The sequence below is a fragment of the Numida meleagris genome, chromosome 12 (assembly GCF_002078875.1).
Source record: "Numida meleagris isolate 19003 breed g44 Domestic line chromosome 12, NumMel1.0, whole genome shotgun sequence".
Classification (NCBI taxonomy): Eukaryota; Metazoa; Chordata; class Aves; order Galliformes; family Numididae; genus Numida; species Numida meleagris.
In genome coordinates, this window is record NC_034420.1 from 8,773,662 (window position 1) to 8,798,329 (window position 24,668).

Below are 24,668 nucleotides of genomic sequence, written 5' to 3' on the forward strand. Positions count from 1 at the left end.
CTGCCCCCAAACGCTCAGCAGCTCTCAGTGAGCTGTGTTCTGGCATGACCAATTCTGTTCCAGCCCTTTACCAAGGAGCCCCACATGTCCTTGGCAGCCCCATGGTGACAGCGTTGCCAAAGGGCAAATTAGCCTTCAGGACAGCGTCTGGTTTCACCAGAAAAAAAACACTGTATTTTTATGGCAACAACAACAACAACAACAAAGAAAACAAACAAAGAGTGAAGAAAAGAAAAATTTCAAGGCTTGAACGATGCCTCGGGGTCGCCCTTTCTATAAAACACTTCTGCACGGGGTTGCACTCCGTGGTGCGGGGCTGGGCCATGCCGTGAGCCGGGGCCGTGAACCCAGCGGCCGCAGCCCCCCCATGATGGCTGTACCCTCGGCGGCGCACGTCGGCAGTGGCGGCTGGGGGGAGGGCGAGGGGGGTTAAATCACGGTTAAATAAGGCGTGCTGTTCCCTCAGCAACCCCTTCCCCATGAGCTGGAGCGCAGGGGCTGCTGGACCCCTGTGGCTCTCTGAGATTGATGGAGATGAGATTGGGGAGTTCCAGCCCCGCTGGGTTTCTGGGGAGGCTGCGTAAATGTGTTCAAGGCAGAGCCATGTCCTGGTACCCTCCTGATGCCCCCAGAGAAACCATGTTGGTTATAGTCACGTTTACAAAGTGGAAAGAAATCCATCCCTGTAAAAATCTAATAAGGTTGGCTACCAGACCCCCTTTGCACCTTCATGGCATCCCTAAAGGAAAGAGGGGAGATATTTTGGGGAGTCAGGAGACATCAGGTATTGCTCCTGGGGTCAGCAGCTGCCCAATACCACTTTTCCACACCATTTTTTTGGAGTCTGGGCTTTTGCATCAGATGATGGCTGCATTCAGGCTTCCTGTGGGAAGAAGCCCTTGGAACCAACTCTCGCTGTCTGGAGGTGACACAGCACAGCACAACCCCAGGAGGGAGGGAGGGCAGCAGCTCAGGTGTGTGCTGGGTGCAGGTGCACTCAATTTGTGTGCCTGAGCCCCTCAGCTGGGACTGAGCTGGGTGGGAAGCACAGTGCCAGGGCTGGGAGCGAGTGCAGTGGGTGTCTCTCCAGAGCAAGGTAAGGCTGAATGAGCTTTTTGTCAGGTTTTCTTGCAAGTTTTTGTGTTTGTGATATGGTTTCTACTGGTGGGAGAGGCCAGTGGGTGGAAGGCAGGGAGCTCAGGCTGGTGCTGGAGTATGTTCTCTGGGGAAGGTTGTCTTGGCTTGGGCAACCCTTGTTTTGCTGCATTTTGGTGGTAGAAGTTGGAGATAACTTACCTGGGATACAAAGTCACAGCAGGAGGACCTGGAAGGAGTGATGAACATGCTGGTGCCCCACTGGGAGTGCTGTGGAGGAAGTTTTAAGGCTGAATTTTAGATTTATTTTTTGCTAGAGATGTGTTGTCCCCCTTGTAGAAAATGTGAAATCTTCAGAGGGTTCTCTGAAGCAGGATTATTTTATCTCTCTTTTGCAGAGTTGAAATGAAATATGAAACTCATAGATGCCCTGGTTTTCTATTTCTGTTACAAATCCCTTCTGAAGTTGATGTGTTTTCTGCATGGAGTTGCTTGGCCTTCCCAAGGCCCCAGCTCTGCAAGGCAAGCTGCAGAGCTGTGCCCTGACGTGAATTCTGTGGGGGGCAGCTCCCGGCCTGGTGCCTGCAGTAGGATGCTGCTGTGCTGTGTCTTCCAGACGAGGGCAGATATCACTGCCGTGGGCCCTGCCTGGTCGTGTCTCAGGGGCTGGCTTGGCACCGGTGTGGGCTCAGTGCTAGAATTACAAAAATGCAAGAATGGAAGCTATGATTCTGACATAATCCTGTGGCACTAACATTTGGGGCTGTGGGCACTAGTGTGACTGTTTGAGCCTCAGCGTGTTCTTGTCTGACCAGATCAGTGAATTACGGACTGGGGAAGGTTGGGATTTATAGGATTTCGCCACCTAAATCTATGCTTTGGCACTGATTGTTTTCTTCACTCTCCATAATCCTGCCCAATACGTGGTTCTCGCTATTAAACCTCTTGAGAAACTAGAGGTATTTGCTGTGTGATTTGCATTAAACGTGTATAGCTAGAGCTTATGGGAAAGCTTTGTGAGGACTTCCTGCACACCTTGCTGCATGATTCACTCACAGCTCAGTAAAAGCTGTGGAGCTTTGCCTCTGCTCTGGCTTTGTGAGCAGAGATGGAGACTGAAGCAAGAAGCAATGGTTTATCTCCCTCTTATGGCCGCCCTCAGAATGGCTGCACTGCACACAGCCTCTTGGTAAGGAGCAAAGGGAGCAGGGAGTGCCTGCCGCCTGTGAGCTTCGGTGCTTGTGGTGTGGAGACTGCTCACAAGGAATTAAGCTGACCTCTCTTTAAGGAAGCTCGTAAGTGATGTTTTTCAACGCTATACGAACAGGAAAATACTGTGAAGCAGTCAAGCTGCTCCGGTTTCTTGTGGATTTGGACTGGCAATGAGAGAAACTGGTCTCCAGTTTGGCAAGAAGCTGGAGAACGGGATCCCCTTTGGCTGAGGATCCCTGTTGACGCAGTGAAAGAGTCAAATGCTCCCTTAAAGGTTCCCATTGCAATTTCTAGCCCAGCTGAGATCAAAATGATGTACTGATAAATCCCTATTGCAGGCATATTGTCTGTGTCTTGTTAGAACCAGCAGTGCGTGTCCTAAAAGCAGGAGAGGAAGCGGAGCTGGTTGTGGTTTGGGTACAAGACACCTGAGCTGCACTGGTATCTGTGTGGCTTCAGGATGCTTTGGCAAACAGTGCTACATAAGTCACAGCATCACTGACTGATTATGAGATGTCTTTTCAATGGATGATGTTAAATTAATGTTGTAGTGCTGGGCCTGAACCAAATGAGCCTGCTTTAACTGAAGGTTATGGGCAGGAAATCAGAAGAAGTCATGCTATCACGATTTCTGAAGTTACTGCCTGTTCTTTCAGATGTGTTAACTGATACAGTGCAGGCCTCTGGCATTTTGTAGCAGTGCTTCAGATGCTCAAGAGCCCACTTTGCACTTGCAAAAGGACGAGGAGAACGCATGTGTCCAAAATCCAGGCTCAGGTGACACACTGTGGTCTTGATAAGGTGGTTAGCAGCTGTGTGAGTATCTTGCTGATTGATGCCTTACCCAGCACTGGAATGCCATGTCTGTGAAAACTTCAGGCATTATGTGTTCAGTAGTTTTGGATTAGTCAGAGCACAGAACAGCAGCATTTATGGCATTGCTGGAACTTGGATCCACAGGTTACAAACCATCCAGGACACCACGTTTTGCAGGAAAGGTGCAAAGATGTGTGCCATACAGTGTCCAGACTAATTCCTCAAGCCTGCTTTTGCCAGGAGGGTCAGCTGGACGAACTTAATTAATACAGTCCACTTCTTTGTGCTGTGCCATGTCTGGCTCAAGTGACTAGAGCAATCCATCAAGCCCAAAGGCAGCCTGGGAAGGAGCAGCAGCTGATGCAAAGAACAGGCTAGTATCTGCTCATGGCTTTTTCAGTGTTTCCATAGTTGTCTTAACCTTCCTCATCCTCCTTTGTTTACTGGGAATCTTTGGTCTGTTGTGCCATGCTTTCACTTACTGTGTTCCTCCCTCCAAAGATCAGGATTTTTTGCTTCACTGTATTTTGGTCATGTGGGACGTGTGGTAACTGTTAATAGCGAAGCAACAGCTAGAACTCCCGTCACTGCCCAATACACCACGTGGCTGTGATGGCCAGTGCAGGGATGATGGACTGCACAGTCACGCGATCCTTCCATACAGGTTTGTTTCCCCCCCCTCTTCATAGGGCTTGCATAGTTGTTCGCAGGTTTGTAGTTCAATCTGTCTGCTTCTAATTCCGGAGTCATGATTGGACGCTAAGTTGTATAATTAAAACCCTTAGCCTGGCCTGCAAGATGTACTATGGAATCATCTTGAAATCCACGTCAGCTAGAATGCCTAACCCTTAAACTTGTACAGCATATTACAACTTACTGATATGCACGTTCCTTTCATTCTCTTTTCTGGTATATTGATTCTCCAGTACAGCATCCAATTCCCTCCCCACTCCAGGACTGAAGTACGAAGGTACAGTTATTTTCACTTTACAGGCAGGCAAACAGGTCAAACAACTTGCCCCAGTCACGGCTGGGGGCTCGCAGGACTCTTCATCTCCTGGCTCCCCATCCAGTACCTGCCTGCTGAGCCAGGCTGGCTCCTGCACCCTCTGGAGTCTGCCATTTCCATAGGGCAAAGCAGACACTGAGCAGCAGGGCTGGTTTTCCACGAATGTGACTCCCTTTTCTTTAGACTGCAGTTAGTCTTGTAATCAGCAGAAGAAAATACATGTGATTGGGACAGGCAAAGCCAAGGAGGCAGAAAATCTTTTGAGCTTCTCCGCACTATTAGTGTATCAAACGAAAAAAATGCTGGAACTTCTTGAACTTGATTGAAAGCATGAATCTATTGATATAAGATAGCAAATTTGAGGCATTAAATGACTGTCCAGGAACAGTCAGCTTGAATGTGAGTAGGGCTGTGAAATCAAAGGCCTGCTTGATCCAGCTGAGGCTCATCTTCTGAATGTACTGTCCACAAAGATCTAACTGCATATTGAATTACTCTCATCTTAGACCCCGTCAACCTCACTAAACTCCTTAGATAGCATGTAACATATCCAGCACAGTGATGTAAACCAGCTACTTTGTTAACTTTACTGTCACCCTACTAGACAAGGGAACAATTTCACTTCTTCAGTAGGACCTGTCTTGTATTCTCAACTTGTTCTTTGTTCCGGCATGAAGCTATTAAGGCTGAATCTTGTTTCTAACAAATATATAACCAATGGACATTACCCACCCCTGCTTCTTTGTGGTAAAGACTAAAGACGTGTTTCCAAAGCTTGTTATCATACAGGCTCTCATCTGCAGTTAACAAAGTATTGTCAGAGCTGCATTCATCTATGAACTGTGTAAGGTTGCACTTCTCTTAGGGTTCCAGGGATCAGGATGCCTGGATTTTTCAAGCAGTTTTTCCTTAGAGGAAAAAACAAAACAAAAAGAAAAACCAAAAACAATTGAAAGAGCTGGGAGTCATGCTTCTTGAAGTTTTTTATTGGAAAACGTACAGACGTGTGCAGGCAGAATACTTAACTGCATTCTCTATTTGACTGTCATCCAGGGGACACTGCATGCATTCAAGCTGAAAGCATTGGGCAGTTTCCACTAGGCACCTGAGAAATGTCATGGGAAAGTCTTTCAAGTTGAAAGAGACAAGTTTCAAACTGATCACCTACTCCGGTGCCCTTTGCTTCCCACAGTTACCTGGGAAATAAGAATTAAACCAGCTATAGTCATAGCCAACTGTAAACATCTTCCTGTGATGCAGCAGAAATTATTGGGATAGTTGATCCTGAAGTGTTCTTTCCAGTTTTAAACAGGAAATGTATTTCTAGAGTAATCAGTGCAATAAATTACAGCTGACCTGGCCCCTATACTCCTTAATGCATTATGCAGCCAAGGTGCATGATGCCTCCTATCATTTGGACTATACAAAAGAAAATCTTACAACTCATGTGGTCACCAACAGGCTACCCCATACCCCAAACAGCTTTTCTTCCTGCTCCCAAGTCTAACATCAACTCAAACCACTTCCTTATTCCCTACAAACAAGATCAAGTTTTTTTTTTTTGTCCCACCCTCTTGCTTGAAGGCATGATTAATTAGAATACATGCTGCTCTCTGTACTGCCATTAACAGCAAAAAATATCTTCACATTCTGGCTGTCCCTCCACACGCAGAACTCTGGGTACATCTGAATTTCTGTGCCTTCCAACAAGTCAGATACAGGATAATCACCTTCAGCAGACAGCAGTCCTGTACCAAATGGAACTACTAATCCACTGTCAATCTAACAGGATGTGTATCCAACCACAGCTGCTTAATATCAGGAACTCACTGCAAGAAAGAAAAAGAGTTTAGAGGATGGTACTTTGAAAAACAAATGTATTTGAATATATAAGAATATATTAATTAACAGTAGCACTTAGCTGCAGGTCATAGTGGATTTCAAATTACTTGAACCAGACAAATGCAGAGATGTTTCAAGGCACTGTGTCTGCAATCACAGACAGTAACTTAGGATGATACTATGGGCACTTTAACTTCTATCATTTCATTAAAACCCCATGCTAATTGCTGTAATCATTCCAAGCAAAAGTAACCTACAGTAGCTGTTCATAGTGCCATCTTAATAAATCCAACTGTAGATCAAATAAAAAAACTTGCTTCCATAAAGCACGAGTAATAAGAACAATTCACAATTAAAAACCATATGGCATGAAAGAAACAAGTTCACCTGCAAAGCTACAGCTTGAAAATGTCTATCAAGACAGTGTTCCTCAGTAATGTGGACAGTTTGATACAGGGCCTTAGGGATGGGGTGCACAGTCATCTGTGTGAAGACAGAGTGGTGATTATTGCCCCCTGAGGCCTCTCGAGTTATTTTAATCACAAAAGCCAGAATGAACTTGTCTGTGACAAAGGAACCTTCAGTTCTTTCAGCTGGGAAGATATAGGTTGCTCTATTTAAACCAGTCCATTGGAAATGAAGTTATTTACTCTCAGAGACATTACCCTCAGTAATGTCTGAGGGTACAGTCACTAACAATTCAACACTCCAGTGTAAGTTCTAAAGAAGAGCTATCTAAAAACTCCAATGTTAAAGCACAATAACATGTCACCACTCCACTTTCAGCTGTGTTTCAGTAAAAGATTTATCTTTTGAGTCCATTTGATGGTGTTCTGAAAGCTATCCAGCCAATTCCTTGCTGATCACTAGTAGTCGTGCTTTTACAGGAATAAAAGGCCTTTTGGTCTGATCCAAAAGCAGCACTTGCAGAGCCCGCAGTGTTCCTTGATAGCTGTTTTACATCATACCTATGTCTTCAGTTCTAATATATTTTTAGCAGTTACTTAAGTGGAAGCAGCTCAGATGACTGTCTAACGCAGACAACATGCTGATGATCAAAGTGTCCTCCCTGTCAAGCCAGAAAGAATACAACTCCTTCTCTACTTTATGTTATACAAACTACAGACATGAGGTACGTGAAAACAGTAGTAAGTGCAGAAATACAAGACCTTTAGGAGGCATCCTGAGATGGAGCAGGAGGATCTTTATTCTCGGGCTCTGGAGGAGGAGCTGGCACGCTTTCCTCTTTCTTTTGTGCAGCCAAAAATTCATGAATCGCCCTCTCTATCTGGGGCCTGAAGATGTGGTTTAGTTTTGGATCCACCACCTGAGAAATAATTCTGTCCACTCCGGCTTCCAGCATTCCTGACCTTGAACAAAAACAAAGAAGTCATTCAGTTCCTCTGAAAAACTTCTCCCCAATCTCCTCCAGTAACTCTCTAGAGCCCTCCTGTCAACTGCAATTAGCATTAACATGGTGAGAACTGCAGCCCACTCAGAAGATCCTTAACAGGGAACTGTTTCAAACACCTATTTCCCCCCAACCCCCTCTCGATTCTCCCCATGGAATTAATGACTGACATCTGGTCTTTCAGGTACTTACATGGTATGCTGGACAAGAGCCACTTTAATAGGGTTTATGTGGAAACGAGGTCAACATGAAAGCAAATAAACACATTTTGGCACAAACAAGGGAAACAAGCTATTCTGAGGAGGGCAGGTGAGATCAGTCTTCTTTTTTTTTTTGGCTGACTTGAAGGAGAATAGGCCTTCCCCCTACTAACATTACTGTCACTCACTCCTTATAACTGTTAGTCTAGACAGATGGGTATTAATTAAGAAAACAAGCACATGGCAAAGTTTCTGGAACTGAGCAGTAGTAACTGAAATGACTTATTGCTTCAGGGGCTGCGTCAGACTCTCGGATTGCATGGCACAGGCAGTCCAGCAGGCTTAAGTCATGTCTGCAAGGGAGCAGGGGCCAGGAAATGGAGACAGTGCCCGGTGTTTAGAAAAGCAGCCACAAAACTAATAATGCTGTGGATACTGGTGAGCAACTGGGTGCAGGGTCATTGCACATCATGTCACCTCCAAGTAACAGCATGTGTATACGTGCAGCCAACAAAGGACAGCTATCTACAGGCATGTCTTGGCAGCCTGCAGTGCTCGGTCTTGCACTCGCAGTAGTGACGTGGACTCTTCAAACTTCTATTGCTGTTTGTTTATTCTTTATATCAGTAGCCTCTATAAAGTGAGCACTTTATGTTCCTCCAACTACAGACTCTCTGATACAACATTTTTCTATCGCCATTTCATTCTTGTGGTTGATTAGGAGGAAATAAGAGGAAGCTTGAAGTGACAGAAGTGTCAAGGACTTCAAATGTAGGCAGGAAATTCTGTACTTCCAGTGGATATCCTCTCATTAAAGAAGAAACGCTGAAACTAACATTAAATACTATTGATTCACTGTATCCATCAGGAGAAACGCAGTTTCTCCTGTGTGCAAGACATTCTAATAACTTTCCTTATAAGCATAAATGCCATTATAAAGTTCACTACTGCCTTCTCCCCAGAGCCGTAACGTTTTCATCTGTCACTTTTAGTCAAACAATCTAAGGTTCATACTTCAGGCTATGATGAGTTAGCAGCAAGAGGTACAAAACCTAAATCTCTAAGGAGCAGAATTCAATCAGGCTTTCCTGTCATTCTAGAAGTATATCTTAAGTAGCTGAAAAAAGCTACCCTCTGCTGCAGGAAATCAGGCTAGCTTAGTTCCATTACTGCCTGCTAGTGGCTGGAGACAACAACAGAAGGCTGTTCTGCAAATTATTAGACTTTGGTGAGGAGATAGATAGTTGTATACTGCTTATCAAATAGCATTACCAGTGGTATACAGAATATTGCTTACTTACTGAATCACACTCTGTCTTAGCCCATTTCGTAATTGGTTTTTGTTCATTGCTGGATTCCATTCCTGTTTGTCCAGATGGGTTGATACAAAGTTGTCCACCTTCTGCCTCAAATTTTGATAGGCTGGCTAAAAAAGAATAAAATCCAGTTAAACCAGTAAAAGACCTCAAATCCCCTGCCAGAATCCTTCATAGTACTTCTTTTGTTGTGTACACTACTGTTTTGTTGTACATATTCTCCATCCCTTCACCTTCTGAACAAAGGTAAGCTTGTACTTCACAACACAACCGGTAATTGCAAAGGACAGTTTGTCAGAGTAGCATTACAATAACTGAATAGCAGGATAGATTTCTTTAAAAACTGTTGTCTGCTCAGTGGAATGCAAGCTGCATGTGCAAACACGTGTTGTTAAGAAAGAGTTGTTCGTGTCTGGAAACCTAACACAAAATTCCTAAGAGACTGACTAATATTGTAGCTAAGAAAGAAGTAAGTTACTTGTTTCTGTGACACTTCCACAGAAATAAAAAATGCAAAGTTTCATCAGTAGAAATGTGGCTCGATTGCTGGTCACTGGGATTAACAAACCTACATCAACAACCAGGAACAGCCAGCACTGCGCAAGGAAAGCGTGTGACAACACATTTTACAATTTGACTGCATGCATACAGGATTAGATGCACAGGGAATGATGAATGAGTGTCGGTAACAGAAGTGCAGTGCCCTGAGCAGCAAAACCAGGCTGGGTGTACCTATCCCTGCAGTGCTGGTCTCCCCACGGCCGCTGTGTGCAGCCCAGTGACAGTTTGTGGGACGGTTCTGCAGCTGCTGGGATGGCACCGGAACGAGGCCTTGGCTCAAAACCTCGAAGTTTAAGGGAGAAAAATGCCACTCTGACGGATGGCTGGCAGCCAACCAGCGCCTCGGAGCTCACGTGGTGGCTGAGAAAGAAAGCTGCTGCAACCGAATTCTGGCAGCACCTGCTGGATGCTGCAACCGCGCTCCTGAGAAGCGGTGTTCTGAGTGGAGAACGCACCCTGAGGAAGAAGCGGGGAAGGGAGGGCCGGGAGGACAGAGGCAGCTCCAGCGGCGTTACCTTGGTGTCCACGTCGGCCAGGCAGTCCCGGCGGAAGCCATCGAACAGGCCGCGGCTCTTGAGCTGCTCCACGATGATGGCGATGAGCTGCGCGTCCCCGGGCGGCAGCGAGGCCGGGTTGGTGGCGCCGGGCCCGGAGCCCGAGGCCGCGCCGCCCGCGCCCCCCGCACCGCCTCCGCCTCCCGCACTGCCGCCTCCCCCCCCTGGGGCGGCCCCGCCGGCCCCGCCGCTCTCGGACATGGCGCACGGCCTGAGCCCGAGGCCCGCCAACGGCTGCGACCGTCGATGGCGGCGCGCCGCGATTTGCGTAGACGCGGCGCGTTGCATCACGGGGAGGCGAGTCCTCCGCAGGAGGAGCCCGTAATGGCCGCGAGGCGCTGCCTGGCAAGGGAAAACTACAACTCCCAGGGTGCACCGCGGCGGCACGCCACGGGACGGCGGGAGGGGAGGAGAGCGTCGCTTTTGCGATGCATCTCGGGACTCGTAGTTCGCTTGGGCCGGGGCCCTGCCCGCGGCCTGCCCCGTCTGGGGGCTGCTGCTCGCAAAAACAACGGCTGCACTCCGCGGGGACGCTCGGGTGGAGCGGCGCAGCCCGCGGGCGCGGTTCTGCGAGTCCCCAGGGGCCCGGCCCGAGCTCCTCAGGGGCGGCGAAAGGCGGCCTCCGGCAGAGGGCACCCCGCGGCCGTCCCTCGGCTGTGAGAGGCGGCCTGGCCCTGTCCGTGCCCCAGTCCCTGTCGCATCGCAGCCACAAGGGAGAGGCGGTCACAGGGACACCAGCCCAGGGCCTGCTAGGGGCTGCCAGGACTGACCTGGTCTAGTGGGAGGTGTCCCTGCCTATAGCAGGGAGTTGGAACTAGATGATCTTGAAGATCCCTTCCAACCCACACCGTTCTATGATTCTGTGAAACGACCCAAAGAAACCACCAGCAGCTGTGTTCTGGGGAGCCTGGGCCTTCGTGTGACCTCTGGTGTCCGAGTGGCTTACAGGGTGTTTCTTGCCTCAGTCCGACACTGTCACCTGCCCACTGACCTGCAGTGTGAAATAAAGCAGCCTTGCAGCCTCCACAGAGACCTCTAGCCCTCTCCCTGTCAGCCCTGTTTCATACGGTACCATTGGTTTCATACGATTGATAAGGTTTCTTCCTTAGATGATACGTGATTTGAAGCACTTGGCCCTGCCTGTGAGGATTTAGGGGCTATCACTGCAGCTGGAAGAGGGGAAGGCCCACCTTCCTCTCTGTGGGTTTTCCAGCTCCTGTATCAGGGCTAAATGACTGTACAGAAGAAACACAGTTGGCAGTTTTCCTTCTCATGACAGCCTCTGTCCACAAACCCAACAGCCAGTTGTGGAGTTTGGTTTCTAACTGCTTTGCCCTTCCCAATGATCAGACACAGAAATCTGGAGCAGGTAGCGTTAACTGAGCACTGCAGGGGCTGAAATACGATGGGACTGCTGCAGAGGTGGGGGACTAAGCTTTGTACACACGTGTACTCCCTTGCACGCATGCACTGCTAGTGACAGAATTGCTGAACTCCGGCTGCTTCAATTGAATATGGTGCTTCAGTAACTGTTCTGATTTGCTCAATAAATTAGAACATTGAGTTGGAAACATGATTTTTCCTTTGCCTATGTGTTCTGGGTTTGGGAACAGGGTAAGGAGAGAGGAAAAAAAATTCATTGTTAGTCCCAATGGAAGATTAGACAGAGCTCATTAGGTATAGAACCACAGAATGGCTTGCTTTAGAAGGGACCTCAAATATAATCTAGTTCCAACCCCCTGCTGCAGGCAGGGTTGCCAACTGCTGAATCAGGCACTATAATTCGGGCTGCCCAGGGCCCCATCCAACCTGGCCATATGCATGCTGTCCCTTCTCTGAAGAAATTTTCCTCTGTAAATGCAACCATTTTGTAAATAAATACATTCAAATTAATTTTAAAGATTTCCTTTCTAATATCGATGTAGGAAGTCCCTGAGGAATCAAAAAACAAAGGAAAACCATGGGAAGTAACATCAGTGCTGAGTTTCATCACCACTACCATCTTCAGTTTGCTCTGCAGGAAAGGCTTTATTGTTGAACATGAGGTCACGGGAGGTGGAGAACACTGCGCATGGGGCTCATCTCTGTGTCCCTGCAAGCTGCTGCTGGAGGCAGAGCTGATACTGAACAGCTTTAGTCTGTGCAACACAAAAACCCGCTGCTACAGAGCTGTAGGAGCCGCCTCCCCTCCTCCCAGCGCTGGGACCTCCAGCAGTACAGACCCAAATCTGCTGTGCTCTTCTTAGCAGCTGAGCTTTTTCCCTGGTGTGTTTGCAACCTAGATACTGCCCCGATATGTCTGTGCATGAGAACTTTAAAGTATGTTTTAGTATAAGCTGACTCGGAACAAAGGTTAATCTGGCAGAACACGTGCAATGCCCACCGGCTTTGTGCCAGGTTTGCTTGCTCTGCAGAGTGTTCCTGTTCTGCCAAAGCTCAGAGTCTGCTCCTTTCACCTGTGCTGAGGAGCACAGCTCCAGTCGCCTGTGCTGTGCTAGTGACAACAGAGCCATGCAGAGACCTCTGAGTCAGAGCAAATGTGAGTGTGACAGCGTGTTCCTTTTGGAGTCACAAGCTCCAAGCTGGCTGTTTGGTTTTTCTATCAGACCTTGAATCAGTTAATGCAGCACTTGCTGTGTGCTCAGGGTGCTGGGGTCAGTGCTGCAGCAGGCTTGCTTTGGCAACCAGGGGAAGTGCTAGTGTTTTTAGATCCTGTGGATTTACAGAATGAACAGCTTGGCTACACAGGTGGCAAATTATTGAAAGAGTCGAGAAGTCAAAGGAATGCTCACCAGCCCATAATTCTGTCCTGAAGAATGCACACCATGCTCTCAGCTTGCTAGCCAAAGCCCCCGGAAGAAAATGTGTATTCCCTGCATGTTTGCCATTCATGTTGGGCAACATATCATCCACAGAGCATGTGTTCTAAGTATTACACACATTCTGCATTGGCTTCCACTCAAATTAAGCCCCCAACCCTGCAAATGTGGATATGGCTTAAGCATACACCCAGCTTTCTGAGTGGTAATGATTCCAAGCACAGATTTATTCCTGAGGTTCAGTTTTTGTTTATTGCTTGCAAGCTTGGGCCCTATTGCATTGTAAATATTACTGGTGTGATACTTTGTATTGCAATTCATGTGGTGGTTTATTTTTATAGATAAATACATACACATGTGTTCGTATGCAAAATGTACCTACTGAAATATTGGGGTGTTATAACAGCAGGTACATAGAGACTTAGGCAGACAAATTTTGAATATGTCAATTTCCATACATATATCTAATATTTATATATTATTTTTAATATATTTTGTACATCTGTTGTAGTTTATACCTTGTGGCTGAAGCATTTGGGAACACAGAGTACTGTATCTCTAAGGACCTAAGAAAAATATGTCTGTAAGGCAGAGCTGCTGCCGAACTTTTCAGAGGTGATGCATGCTGTGTCCTCAAACAGAAATGTCACTGTTGTTCATTCTTATATCATTGTTTCCATTATTATGAAAGGCTAAAAGCATGTGGGAAAAATAATATAAATATTATTGCCATATATGCAGAAGGGGGTAATTTTCCACACTAGACTGTCAAAAGAAACCTTGTAATGCCTCTGTGTAATATAATATGTTGGAGTAATTGGCTTTCATCTGAGGTTTTCACATATTTTATAAATGTTTTTTAAAAAAATGCTGATTAAGTTGTTAAATTCAGTAACTGCCTTGCTTTGCAGAGAAACAAAGGCTTTTTGGTGGTAAGGCAAATTACTTGTGATTGCTCTGGAATGTGGTGTCAGAAATGAGAATAAATAGTGGACTATCTGTGCAAGCTGCTGGACAAATTCAGGTTCCTCAAAGTGCAATATTTACCTTTCCTGGAGCCCATGCTCTTGCTGAGCAGTATCTCACTTTCCATACTGTGCATTTTACCACTGAGGGCAGGACTGTGATAGAAACCACTCTGAGGAGTGGCGTGTGTGGGATAAACTGCTGCTTATTCCTGATCTTTGTTTTAATATCTGTGTCAGGATAACATGCTAGTGATGCATTGCTTGTTTTCATTGCATTACCTTTCCTGAAATGCTTTCCTGGCACTTTCTGTATCGAACCTGAGCAGTGTTTGACCCTTTTCTTCTCCTTGCCCTCTCCTACCTCAGCCTGGGGAATGAAACCCCATATTTAGAGCTTCTGAGTGGGAGGAAAGTGTGACATGCTGTAGCATTTAGGGACCTAATGCTGTCTGACAGCTGATTGGAAATACACTGGTGTCAGAAAGGGAACCAGCTGTTCATGTACCTTCAGGAGGGAGGCAAGGACTGGGCTGTCACATGCAGGAGTGGAGCAGCAATTACCCTGACGTTGGAGGATGAAAAGATGAAAATGAGTAGGCTGAAAATTAATTTCTTTTGCCCCTCTGTTTCATGCATCCATCAGCAGTACATCTGGGCACTGTGGATCTAATTTAAATGTGTTATTTCTGTCCCAAAAGATCGTATTTGCTGTTCTTTCTGCTCTCAAGTCAAGTTCAAGGAGGAGCAAACACAAAGTAGAGGTTCTTTCTATGTCCTGCTTTAGGCTGTTTCTTTATGGATAAGTGCATATGTACGTCTATGCAGAGACTCATAACACATGTAAGTTACTTGTCCCTTATTTACAGCTTGCAGTTTTCCTCCCTTCTCCAAGGACCTGCAGCTCTTGACCTTTTAGCCTAGTAAATTATTTACACATGAAACAGTGAATCAAAATGATGGGTCTCAGGAAGATGCTGCTTATTCTCAAGGAACAAAACCACATTTCTTCATGAAATCTCCTTCCTGAGGCTTTCGTGGTAGGCTTGTGTGTCCTGTCCTCCTCATCACGCCCCGTTATGAGAAGTAGAGGCCCTCCTTTTTCACACGGCCGTTTCATTTGCTAAGGGAAATGTCTTTCTCCCTCAGATTTTAAAATATCCCCTTGATATTTTAGGGATGGGGTGAGAAGATATTAATTTGATATCCTTCTGGAACTAGAAAACAATGAAAGAATGCAAAGAAAAGGTGTGCAGAACAGCCCAAGCTGCTACAGAAATGCTGAACTGAGGGAGATACCAGCAGTCTTGGAGATGCTTACAGCTCTAAGCTAAAAACCATCTGCTCTATGGAGCTTCTGGCTCATTCCTTGTGTGATCAACTCCACCTGACATGCAGGCTTGTTGGCTGCGGTGCACTGAACGTTGTATCTGGAGAGCACAGCCATGGCTGCGCAGTTCTGCTTTCCTGTGGGGCTTGGGAGGCCATCGGTGCTCCTATGCCAGCGCTCCTGTGTTTCCCCATCATGGCTTGTGGCCATGCTTTCCAGCATGGAAAGTAGTTTGCTTTAGAGGCACATCACTAGCTGGCTGCCCAGGTACCGTGCTCTGGGGCTCACTCCGAAATGGCCCAAAGCCCCCTGCTCCATCTCACTTTGCAGTAACCTCATACTTTTGAGGTCAGAAATAAAAAATGCTTCGGGCTGGATGTTAAAAAGAACTTATTTCACATCAAGGACTTCTAAAAGGTTATTTTTAATGCGCTGTAAAGTACACGTAACACTACTCAGTAAAGCTCTTTCAGATTCGTTGATGAAAGGCGCAATTATAAGTGAGACAATTGTGCGCATGGGGTGCTGGGGATTTTTTTCTTAGAGCTATATGAATGGAATTGAGAAAATTGTGCCAGTCTTTGTAGCAGGTACCTTGCTGAAAGTCACACGGTTTTATCTGCAGCACAGAGAAAACACACACTCAGAAACAGGAACCCAAAAACAAAGTGGTTTGAAAACAGAAAGTTATTTAAATGCTGTTATTCCTTACCACAGAATTTTGCCCGTTGAGGGAATGTGGGAAAAGAAACAAGAAGACAACATTTGAAAAGCAAAACTTTGTTTTGGGATTATCTCTATCACCTTTTTTTTTTTTTTTTAATTAAGAAAACAGTGTTTCTCTTCACATTAAAAGCTTGGAACATGTAGAGCATCTCCTTTGTAGAAACAACCCTGGTTTTAAGTGAAAAAAGGGAAAGAAAGCATTCTTACATTATAAAGGTGAGCATTTTCTCTGATTAAAGTGGTTTATTTTCTCAAGAGCATGAGGAATTTCATAATCCATGCATATTTCATGAGGAAAATGGCCACTCTGTGGATATTTCATGAGAAATGAAATTTCTACATCATTACATGGCCAGAGAATAAATTCATAAAAGAACTGCTATCATTTTTATGAGAACTTTTCAACTCATTTGGTGTAGTTTTGGATGCTATGACATGATTTGATAGTCCTGCTGCTGCTACCACTCATGTAAAGGTGAGCTCTACAGCTGACATGCAGTGATGAACACCCAAACGTTGCATCGCAGGAAAGGAAGTCTTTCATAGAGGTGTTTTTGCACCTCTACGAAAAGGAGGAAAATCAGGATGGTAATTGTCTTCTTTAAGTTTTACTTTTGGAAAAATGAGAAAAGCTGGGCATGATCACGTAATCTTGAGAGTGAAAAATGTCTTATTTTTTCCTCCTTCTGTACGACTACAAAGTACTGCTTTCTTCTGAGCATTGTGCAATGCTCAGTGCCCATTGCTTGACCAACGCCAAGTAGCCACCACACTGCAGCTGCTATCTGAGATCCTCTTTTCCATCCTTCCTCATACACACGCACACAGAGACAAAAGTTAGTTTCCTTCAGGCAATCCAGAGCCCTGGGAGAATGGCAATTTCTCTGATTGCTTATTGTAGCCATAGCACCGGAGATAAAAGTTTAATGCATTCTTATTGTCTCAGTGCTTTTAAGTATTCAGCTGCACCGAGCAATGCATCTTCATCCATGTAACCGACTGAATGCAGCGGTTTAAGATTAACAGATACAATGTCAGCGCCATTACCTTTTTTTGTTAGTGCTCAAGAAATCATTTGCATTTGAGGTAAGCATAGCTGTAACCATCTCTGCCAGATGGGAAATGTGCAGCTCAGGTATGAGACAATGCAAAGAGTCCAGCTCATAGAGGCAGTAGCAGCGATCCCCAGATATGATATTACTGTAACAAACGATGGGCAAAGTGGCTTGAAAACCCGGAGGCTGACCCCACATGGCAATTTGCTGCCATGGAGCTGGTGGGCTGAGCATGCTGGGTGCTCCTGTATCCATTGCCCCTTCCATCTTCCCAGAGTGAAGCTCTTAACCAAGACAGAAATTGCCACGCCACTCCCATTAGACAGAAACAAAAGAAGAGGGAAGCCAGGTTTTGTGCTGTCCTAATTTTAGACTGACACCCACATATCTCTCTTGCCTTTTTGTCACCGTGTTGGTTTCCCCTTGCAGCTCCTAGGAAGATGCTTGTTGTGCTATTTTCCTGGCATTTCCTCTCCTCTCTCCTCACCACCATTCAGCTCCTGTTGCGAAAGGGAGGTCAGGAGAAAAATGCCCTTTTGCTGACACTCGGGTAACCCAATCCCCCGCCCTGTTGGTCTGCTGTGCTGAATTCCAACTCATCTGATTGCACTGAGGGCTATTGTACCAGCCCTGCCATCAGAGCTGGGTAATTGATATGCTTGAAGGGACTTTAGTGAGAAAGAAAGCTAATTAGTTAATGTAAGGAGTGAAAAATAAGTCCGACAACCTTGTAGTCCATTTTGTTCCAGTGCAGCTTCCCACAGTGCTTAGCATGGAGCCTAATTTTAAGCCAAGCATGGCTGAGCTGAAAGATTGGCAAACCATAACGCCAGCGGTGGCTGTGGAGCAGAACAGGGTCTAAGCTCAGGGTTTGTGACTTCAGGTTGCATATTAGGAAAAATTTCTTCTCAGAAAAAGTGGTAATGTGTTGGAATGGGCTGCCCAGGGAGGTGGTGCGGTCACTGTCCCTGGAGGTGCTCAAGAACCAATGGATCTGAAATGGATCAGAGAGAAGGGCCTAGGTAATATATCTCCCCTGGCCCTCATTTAGTTCACAGGTTTAATGCTCTCCCCTTCTTGGACACCCCAAATCTAAGTGAGGTGATTGGTATGTAAGGTTTTGGAAACCACAAAACACTATGGGACTTTTCATCCTGACTCAGATGGGTACTGCCCTGTCCTTCAGAGACAAAAAGACAAGGAGGAAGGAGGGAAGGATGGGAAAGAAGAAGGGAGAAAAGAAAGAGTAGGAATAAGACAACGAAGAGATACACCAACAAATACGGCTGAGCAGTGTTTGTTCTGGGTAAATTTTGCTTCCCAGTGTGGCCTTCAGATCTGTATTCTATGCACAGAGATTCACTTTCTTCTAGCAAGTCCTGTAAACACCACCTGCTTCTGGTGCTTTAGATAATGAGATGGTCTGGAACAAGACCAGACCTTGGGCACAACTGGGGCCGAGGCCGATCAAAGAGGGGAGGCAGCAAGAACTTATCAATTATTTGAGAGAAAAGTCTCAATACAAAGTCCTTTTCAATATAAATAGTGTCTTGTTGAATGTAGTGGGACACTAGGGAGTGAGCTGTTCACAGGAGATGAAACTCTTCTGGTTGCTGGCGATAAATAATGTTTGAAGACATCTTTGTGATATAGATCTAATGCTGTGTCCTTGCTCTCAGCCCTGTCTTGAGAGCCTGGGGATGGTGCACAGCTGCACTCTGAAGGCCAGTGCATGTCCTGGTCCTGCTTCCCTGTTATACAGCCTTGGTACCCTTTTTCCCATCACCAAATTCTCTCTCCAGAGTTACTGTTCATCCTCGGGTCACATCACAGTGGGAAGGCAATGAGAAGGAGGTCTCCAGGTTTAGGAGGAAGGTACTCATGCAGCCAAATGCCTGCCACTCTGCTGTGGGCACTGTCACCCTTGGCAGTGCCCTAGATACTCTGTGCTTGTGGGCATCTCTGCAGTGCTGCGCCCATTTCTGGGCTCCATAGGACAAGAGACATACGGAGCTACTGCAGAGAGACCTGTGAAAAGCCACTCTTGTATTTTAGAGACTGGAGCATCTCTCAGATGAGAAAAAGCTGAGAGCTGGAACTGCTCAGCCTAGAGAAGAGTGTACTGGGGGAGGATGGGTTCAGAGGGGTTTTTCTCAGTAGTGCTTGGTGACAGGACAAGAGAAATAGGCATAAACTGAAATGCAGGAGGTTCCATCTGAACATAAGAAAACACTTATTCACTGTGACGGTGATGGAGTACTGACACAGGTTGTCCAGAGAGCTTTTGGATTCTGTATCCTTGGCAATATTCAAAAGCTCTCTGGATATCATCTTGGGCAACTGGCTTTGAGTGGCCCTGTGTGAGCAGGGGGCTGGACCAGATGGCCTCCAGAGGTGCCTCCAACCTCAGCTGCTGTGTGACTCTGTGATGTGTGTTTGCATGGGGCTGCTTTCTCATGAGCCTGCTAGTTTCCCTGTTTAACCACGTGCTCTTAAGCAAAGGTGAGTAGGGAAGTAGGTCAGGTGCACTGGCCGCAGTGCCTGTGCCCCTGTATCCCTTGCTCAGAAGTGCTTGTTAGCGTGCACACCAGTGCTCACATACCACTGCAGTGCATTCACAGGTGCTTCACGCCCACGCTCTCCCTGTGTTGCTAGTGCTGCTGAATGTCTGTTAGCAACCATGAGAAAATTTCCCAAAAGGGCCCTTTTAATGGGAAAACTTGAGAAAGGGAAGGCTGCTGGTAGAAGAGGTGCAAAGCTGCCATTAACAAGCGGCCAGCTTCAAGGCTTGGGTTTCTTAGAGCTTTTCTGTTTGCTTTTGCACTCTGGACCTTGGCATTTTAAGGCTATATCATTCAAATTGCAACATCCTGATGTGAATATTCATTGCATCAGTGTTCTGCCAGTCACACATGCCTGGTCCTAGGTGTGTTCATTAAATATGTCAGATGAATCATTATCCGCTACAAACATGACTGAGTAGCTGGGACTTAATGAGCATTGTTTTTCTTTTACCCTCTATCATTTTGGTAGGAAAATGTAGGTAGTTCTTCACTGTATGTGCTTTCTGCCTGGTTTCCAGGTTGTGCAGATTGCCTGTCCGCCTGTCCAAGCCTCCGTTTCCCTCAGAAAAAGCTTTTTGGCTGGGTTTCAGCTAGACTTATCAAATCACAAAGAGAATGAAATTTCTACAAATTTTATGAAAACTGATGACTGGATAGTAGAGAAAGTCCAAAATTAGTCCCTCAGCGAGAGCAAGACAGGCAGAATTTAGCAATCAGCCACTGTTTGTAGCTCCCAGCCAGCCAACAAACAAGTTTATAATTGTGACCCAGCTGTAGCTCCTGCTCCCTCATGCCATGCCAAGCAGAAGGGAAATGGGAGAAGGAGAGCCTGGCTTTTGGGAGAGGGAGGGCACACTGCTCTGGGAAAACAGCTTAGGGACAAAGGACCCAAAGGTGTGCGACACCAGGCTTCAATTCTTCTGGTTTGTTCTTCTTGTTTTGATATGGAGTTCAGAACCTTAAAAAAAATCAGTGATGGTAACCAGTGCTCCCTAGCAACCCTACAAAAACAAAGCAGTCTGCGCAGATTCGCCTTCGTGAGGAGCAGTATTTGCCTCATGGCAGTAACAGATTTCAGCTTGAGCCTTTCAAGGGGTTCCAGCAGGCAGGGAGCATGGGAAGGAACGCTGGCGTGTCCCTGCGTGGTGGTGTCCAACCCTGCATTCCTTGTGTCGGGGAGTTACTGGAGGGAGAGGGTGTGCAGGGATAAGGCTGGAGGTTGGTGCTGTGCTATTGAAGCGAGCAGCAGCAGTCATGTGCATGGACAGGATATAATTATAAAGCTCCTCTGTTGCCTTGCCTTGTGTTTTGTCAGTGGAGCACAAAAGATACAGGAACTTAATCGCATATTAAACTACTTCTTATATAATAATTACTGCGAGCGTGCCCATGAGATGCTCTCGTTAGGGTTCAGTATGGATTGCTGAGCTGAGCACAGCGCTCTCAAATCCTCTTCAGGCTGCAACTTTCTCACTGGCATTTACCTAAAGGCAGGTGCATCCTTTTAGCAACTTAAGTTTTCTGAGATGAAGGAGCAAGATTTGGTGCTGGATCACACATGGCATGGGGGGAGAAGGGGCAGGACCCCTCCTGTAGGATTCAGTTTGTGCCTGCGTGGGAGCAGCAGTCACTTGTGCATCCCATGGCACTGAACTCAGAGTCTCTGCCGTAGGTACTGCAAACAGTCCTTGTGCTTTCTGGGACCTGACGGAGCAGCTCATGACCCAAATTACCCTGGGAGCCCTGTCCCATCCCAGAGTCTGCTTGCCAAACACGGCCCCTCATCTTGTGTGTCAGGGAATAAGAAACTTTCCAGGTCTGACAAGCTGTACAAGCTGTCTTGCAAGACAGTTTGTTAATATTTAGTAAATTTTGTAATGACCTCTGGGCTCCCTGAGCAGTTTTGGGCAAACCATATGAGGCTTCTTTTCTTGCTGAGATTTATTGTGTGCAGAGCAGATTCAAATCCCATTTCAGGGCGGGGGGGCTTGGAGAGGGGGGACTGGATTGAGCAACACATGGAACAGACCTGAAGAAGCTGCTCCAATCTTCTGTGAAAGGAACCGATTGAATATCACGTGCACTGGGTGTCTCCATGGTGGGCTGCGCAGGGTCCCTGGAGCTGTAAAACCTGCAAATCCCATCCCTTCACCCCAGCATGACTTTTCAGTGCCGTATAAAGCTGCTGCGTCACAGCATGCCTATGCAGCACCGTCAGGCCCGCATCAGCCCGCGGAGCTGCAGCGTGTCCTCCTTCCAGCGGGCGAGCTCCCAAGGGGAAGCATCCCCAGAGCACGCTCCAAAACAGGCAGCCGGGAACGGAAAGTTCAACGCGAGCTCCGAGCGCCTGCGAGTTCTGCTGCAGTGTCCTTGAGTGCCCTCCCCCTGCCCCAAGCCTCTGCCTCGAATACTTCCCTCCAGCCTAATCCATTTTACAAAATGTTCCTTTCCTGTTTCTCTCCAGCTCTGTTCCAGCCTCATCTCTTCCAGCCTTTCCCTTCTGCCTTGCCTCTGCATTTTGAGATCACTCTTTCCTACGAGGGTTTTAGTTCCCAAGCACAAATCTGTTCCTCACGCTGCGGCTCTGCATCCTGTTTTTCTCTCATTTTGCTCCCCTGATTGCAAAGCATCGTGGTTGTAAGATGTGATTAAGATCTGCCTTCGATCCTGGCACATAGGGCTAAATCCCTTGTAAAGCTTTGGGGTGTTGGGAGGGTGAGGACAGCCTAGTTCAAAGGTACGTTGTATTATAAAGGCAATATACATTTTAACCTAGTTTTCCCTAATGCTTGTCTCTCTGCAATAATAAGGCGCTGTTTACCTTAGTACTCTCTGTAATGTTTATAGTTTCCTTTGCTAAAAGCCAATGAATTCAGAATGTCTTACAAGGTGAGAATTTCCAGGTATGTCTCCTTAGTGGTCACTGTATCAGGTCATCACAGGCTGAGACAGAAACCTGGAGGTAGAGCACACACAGAGACCAGGAGCTGAAGTTACTGAGGGCTGATATGAAATGGGCAGTAACAGATGCACTGCTTAATGCAGCGTTCAACACGAGCAAGCAGAAACCTTTGTATTGCAGTGCTCAGCATTCCAGGTATGCTGGGTGGGGAATGCTGGCTTCCATGGGATCAAATGTGCAGTGCCAATGGGAAGCTGTCCTTTGGAGCAGTATTCTTTCAAAATTTCCCCGGAATTAGAAATAGGAAGCCTCACAGTCAGAGCTTTTCCACTAAGGCAGAGACATGCCAAGCTCCTTTAGATCCTCCTCTGCTCTCTGTAATAAAATCAAGCCAAGTTCTGATTTCATTTGGACCACTGGAAATTGGGATCTGTTATTTCTAAATCCTTAGAAAGTTTTCAAACTTTGAGCTGACAATTGTTCTGGAAATCAATAACATTAGCAGCTCAGTGTCACTGCAACTCCTCCACATTGACACAGGTACAAATCAGTCAAGATTTGGCCCCTACCAAGGAAGCTTTGTTATGGCTTTGTAGCACATGTGGGGAGAAAAATTTCTTTAGTGATGTGGAAATGTTGATTTCCAAACATTCCCCATGCAGACTTCAGTGCACACACCCCAGTCTAGTGTTGCCTGAAGTGGGGGTCGCTGGATATGAATGATGTTAAGAGGAGTAGTGAGCACATTAACGTGGAGTTTTATCTTTTGTTACATCTAAAGCATCTAATGCACAGCCCCAGCTCTGACCATCTCCCGTGTCACTGCCTTGGGCTGCACAGAGCATTGGCACTGCTGGCTTGGGGATGCTCCCCACCTTACCAGTGCTGCCCCCAAGAATGCCTCAGCAGCTTGGGAAGAATGCCAAAGAAACCATACAATATATGAAGAGCTGACCTTGGGATGCTTGGCTGTGTGCCATAGGCCAAGACACTGCCATCCTGCAAAATAAACACCTCCTCGTCCTTAGCAAAGCAACATCTGTGAAGGATAAAGGCCAGTCCAACTGCTGATGCTGCCAAACTGTCATCCATTGCAGCGTGGGGAAATCTCAGCCCCTCATCCCGGCCCTGTCGGATGTCCCCCAGCCTCGGCAATGAGATGCGAGTGCTTTGATTTGCATGCCCGCAGCCGGCGGGCTCATCCCAGCGGAGCAGCCATATGTGCAAACTTCAGGTGTCCTCGCCGTGGCTGCATATGCTTTAAAGTGATTTATTTTTTTTTTTTGGGGGGGGGAACTGTGTTTCCTTACTGCCAGGCGATGTAATGGTTTTTCAGTTTTATCCCTGGCACCCTAGATTGTATTTTAACGGAGTTTGTCTTGTAGCCCTCTGAAATGAGATGTCAGCAGGTGACTTCTCACTTTTCTTAATGGAACACATACTGACCTCCCTCCCAGCCTGCACACTGGCAAAGATGCCTACAGGTTCCTAGGGGAGTGGGTAGGACTCAGCATTTAAAAGCTGGTCCTGTTAGTTTGGATTAAGGAAATGTCCATACTGGATACCCATAAGCACATGGGATGAGCATGGGGTGAAGTTCGGGATGGAATCATCCTGGATGAAAGCAGCCGTACCATGATTTTTTTTCTGATTTGGAGCTTTAATTAATGACAGTGGTATCTGGGGCATCCTCAGTCATTATGGCTTGAGGGTGCTGCCCTGCTAAAGGCAACAGCTTGTAGAAGGGGCATGGTAAAACTTTGTCTCTGGCCTTTGTGTGTACATGTGTGGCTCTGCTGGGTTCCTCTTTCACGTAATGCCCACGTTATATGGGAGAGCTTCGAAACCAAGGCATCGAACAGTGGCATTTTGGAGGTTCATTGACACCCATCCTCCTTTCATGTGGCTCTTTGAATAAAAGGTGTTTTCTGAATGATGATATACAGTGTTGACATTGCAGATTTACTTCTTTCTTGGAGTACCACCCTGGTGACCTTGCCATGAATTTCAGTCTCCATGTTGTCTGGCTGGCTGTATCCTCTCCCTCTTATGTAGCTGTGTTTCTCGTGCTCTCTGAAGGACTCTGCTGTTTTGGAGGACAAAAGATTCACGTACAAAATTAGCATATTTATAGATTATGTAAATATCAATATAATTTATACCCTAAACATTGCGTGCTGCACGAATATAATCTCTGCTGCCCCCATCACGCTTACAGACTGGATCACAAACTACCTTGGGCTTTGCTCAGATATCCCAGTCAATCAGTGGAAGGATTCTGAGTGCAAAGA

At 46.5% G+C, this 24,668-nt stretch overlaps 1 protein-coding gene across 3 annotated transcripts; it reads right to left on the reverse strand.

Annotated features, from left to right (window-relative positions):
• On the reverse strand, positions 5,092-10,232 carry BOD1 (biorientation of chromosomes in cell division 1). Of its 3 annotated transcripts, XR_002442956.1 has the most exons (5): positions 9,978-10,232; positions 8,887-9,011; positions 7,144-7,344; positions 5,863-5,961; positions 5,092-5,328 (listed from the first exon to the last, which is right to left on the reverse strand). XR_002442956.1 is itself a non-coding variant. In XM_021410959.1 (4 exons), the coding sequence occupies exons 1-3, from the start codon at positions 10,215-10,217 to the stop codon at positions 7,146-7,148; spliced, it is 564 nt and encodes a 187-aa protein (XP_021266634.1). In that variant the 5' UTR covers positions 10,218-10,232; the 3' UTR covers positions 5,092-5,961; positions 7,144-7,145. The 3 variants fall into 3 exon arrangements, 2 of the variants coding, with proteins under 2 accessions (XP_021266634.1, XP_021266635.1); XM_021410959.1 differs by having other exon boundaries at positions 5,092-5,961; XM_021410960.1 differs by lacking the exons at positions 5,092-5,328; positions 5,863-5,961 and adding an exon at positions 5,968-6,457.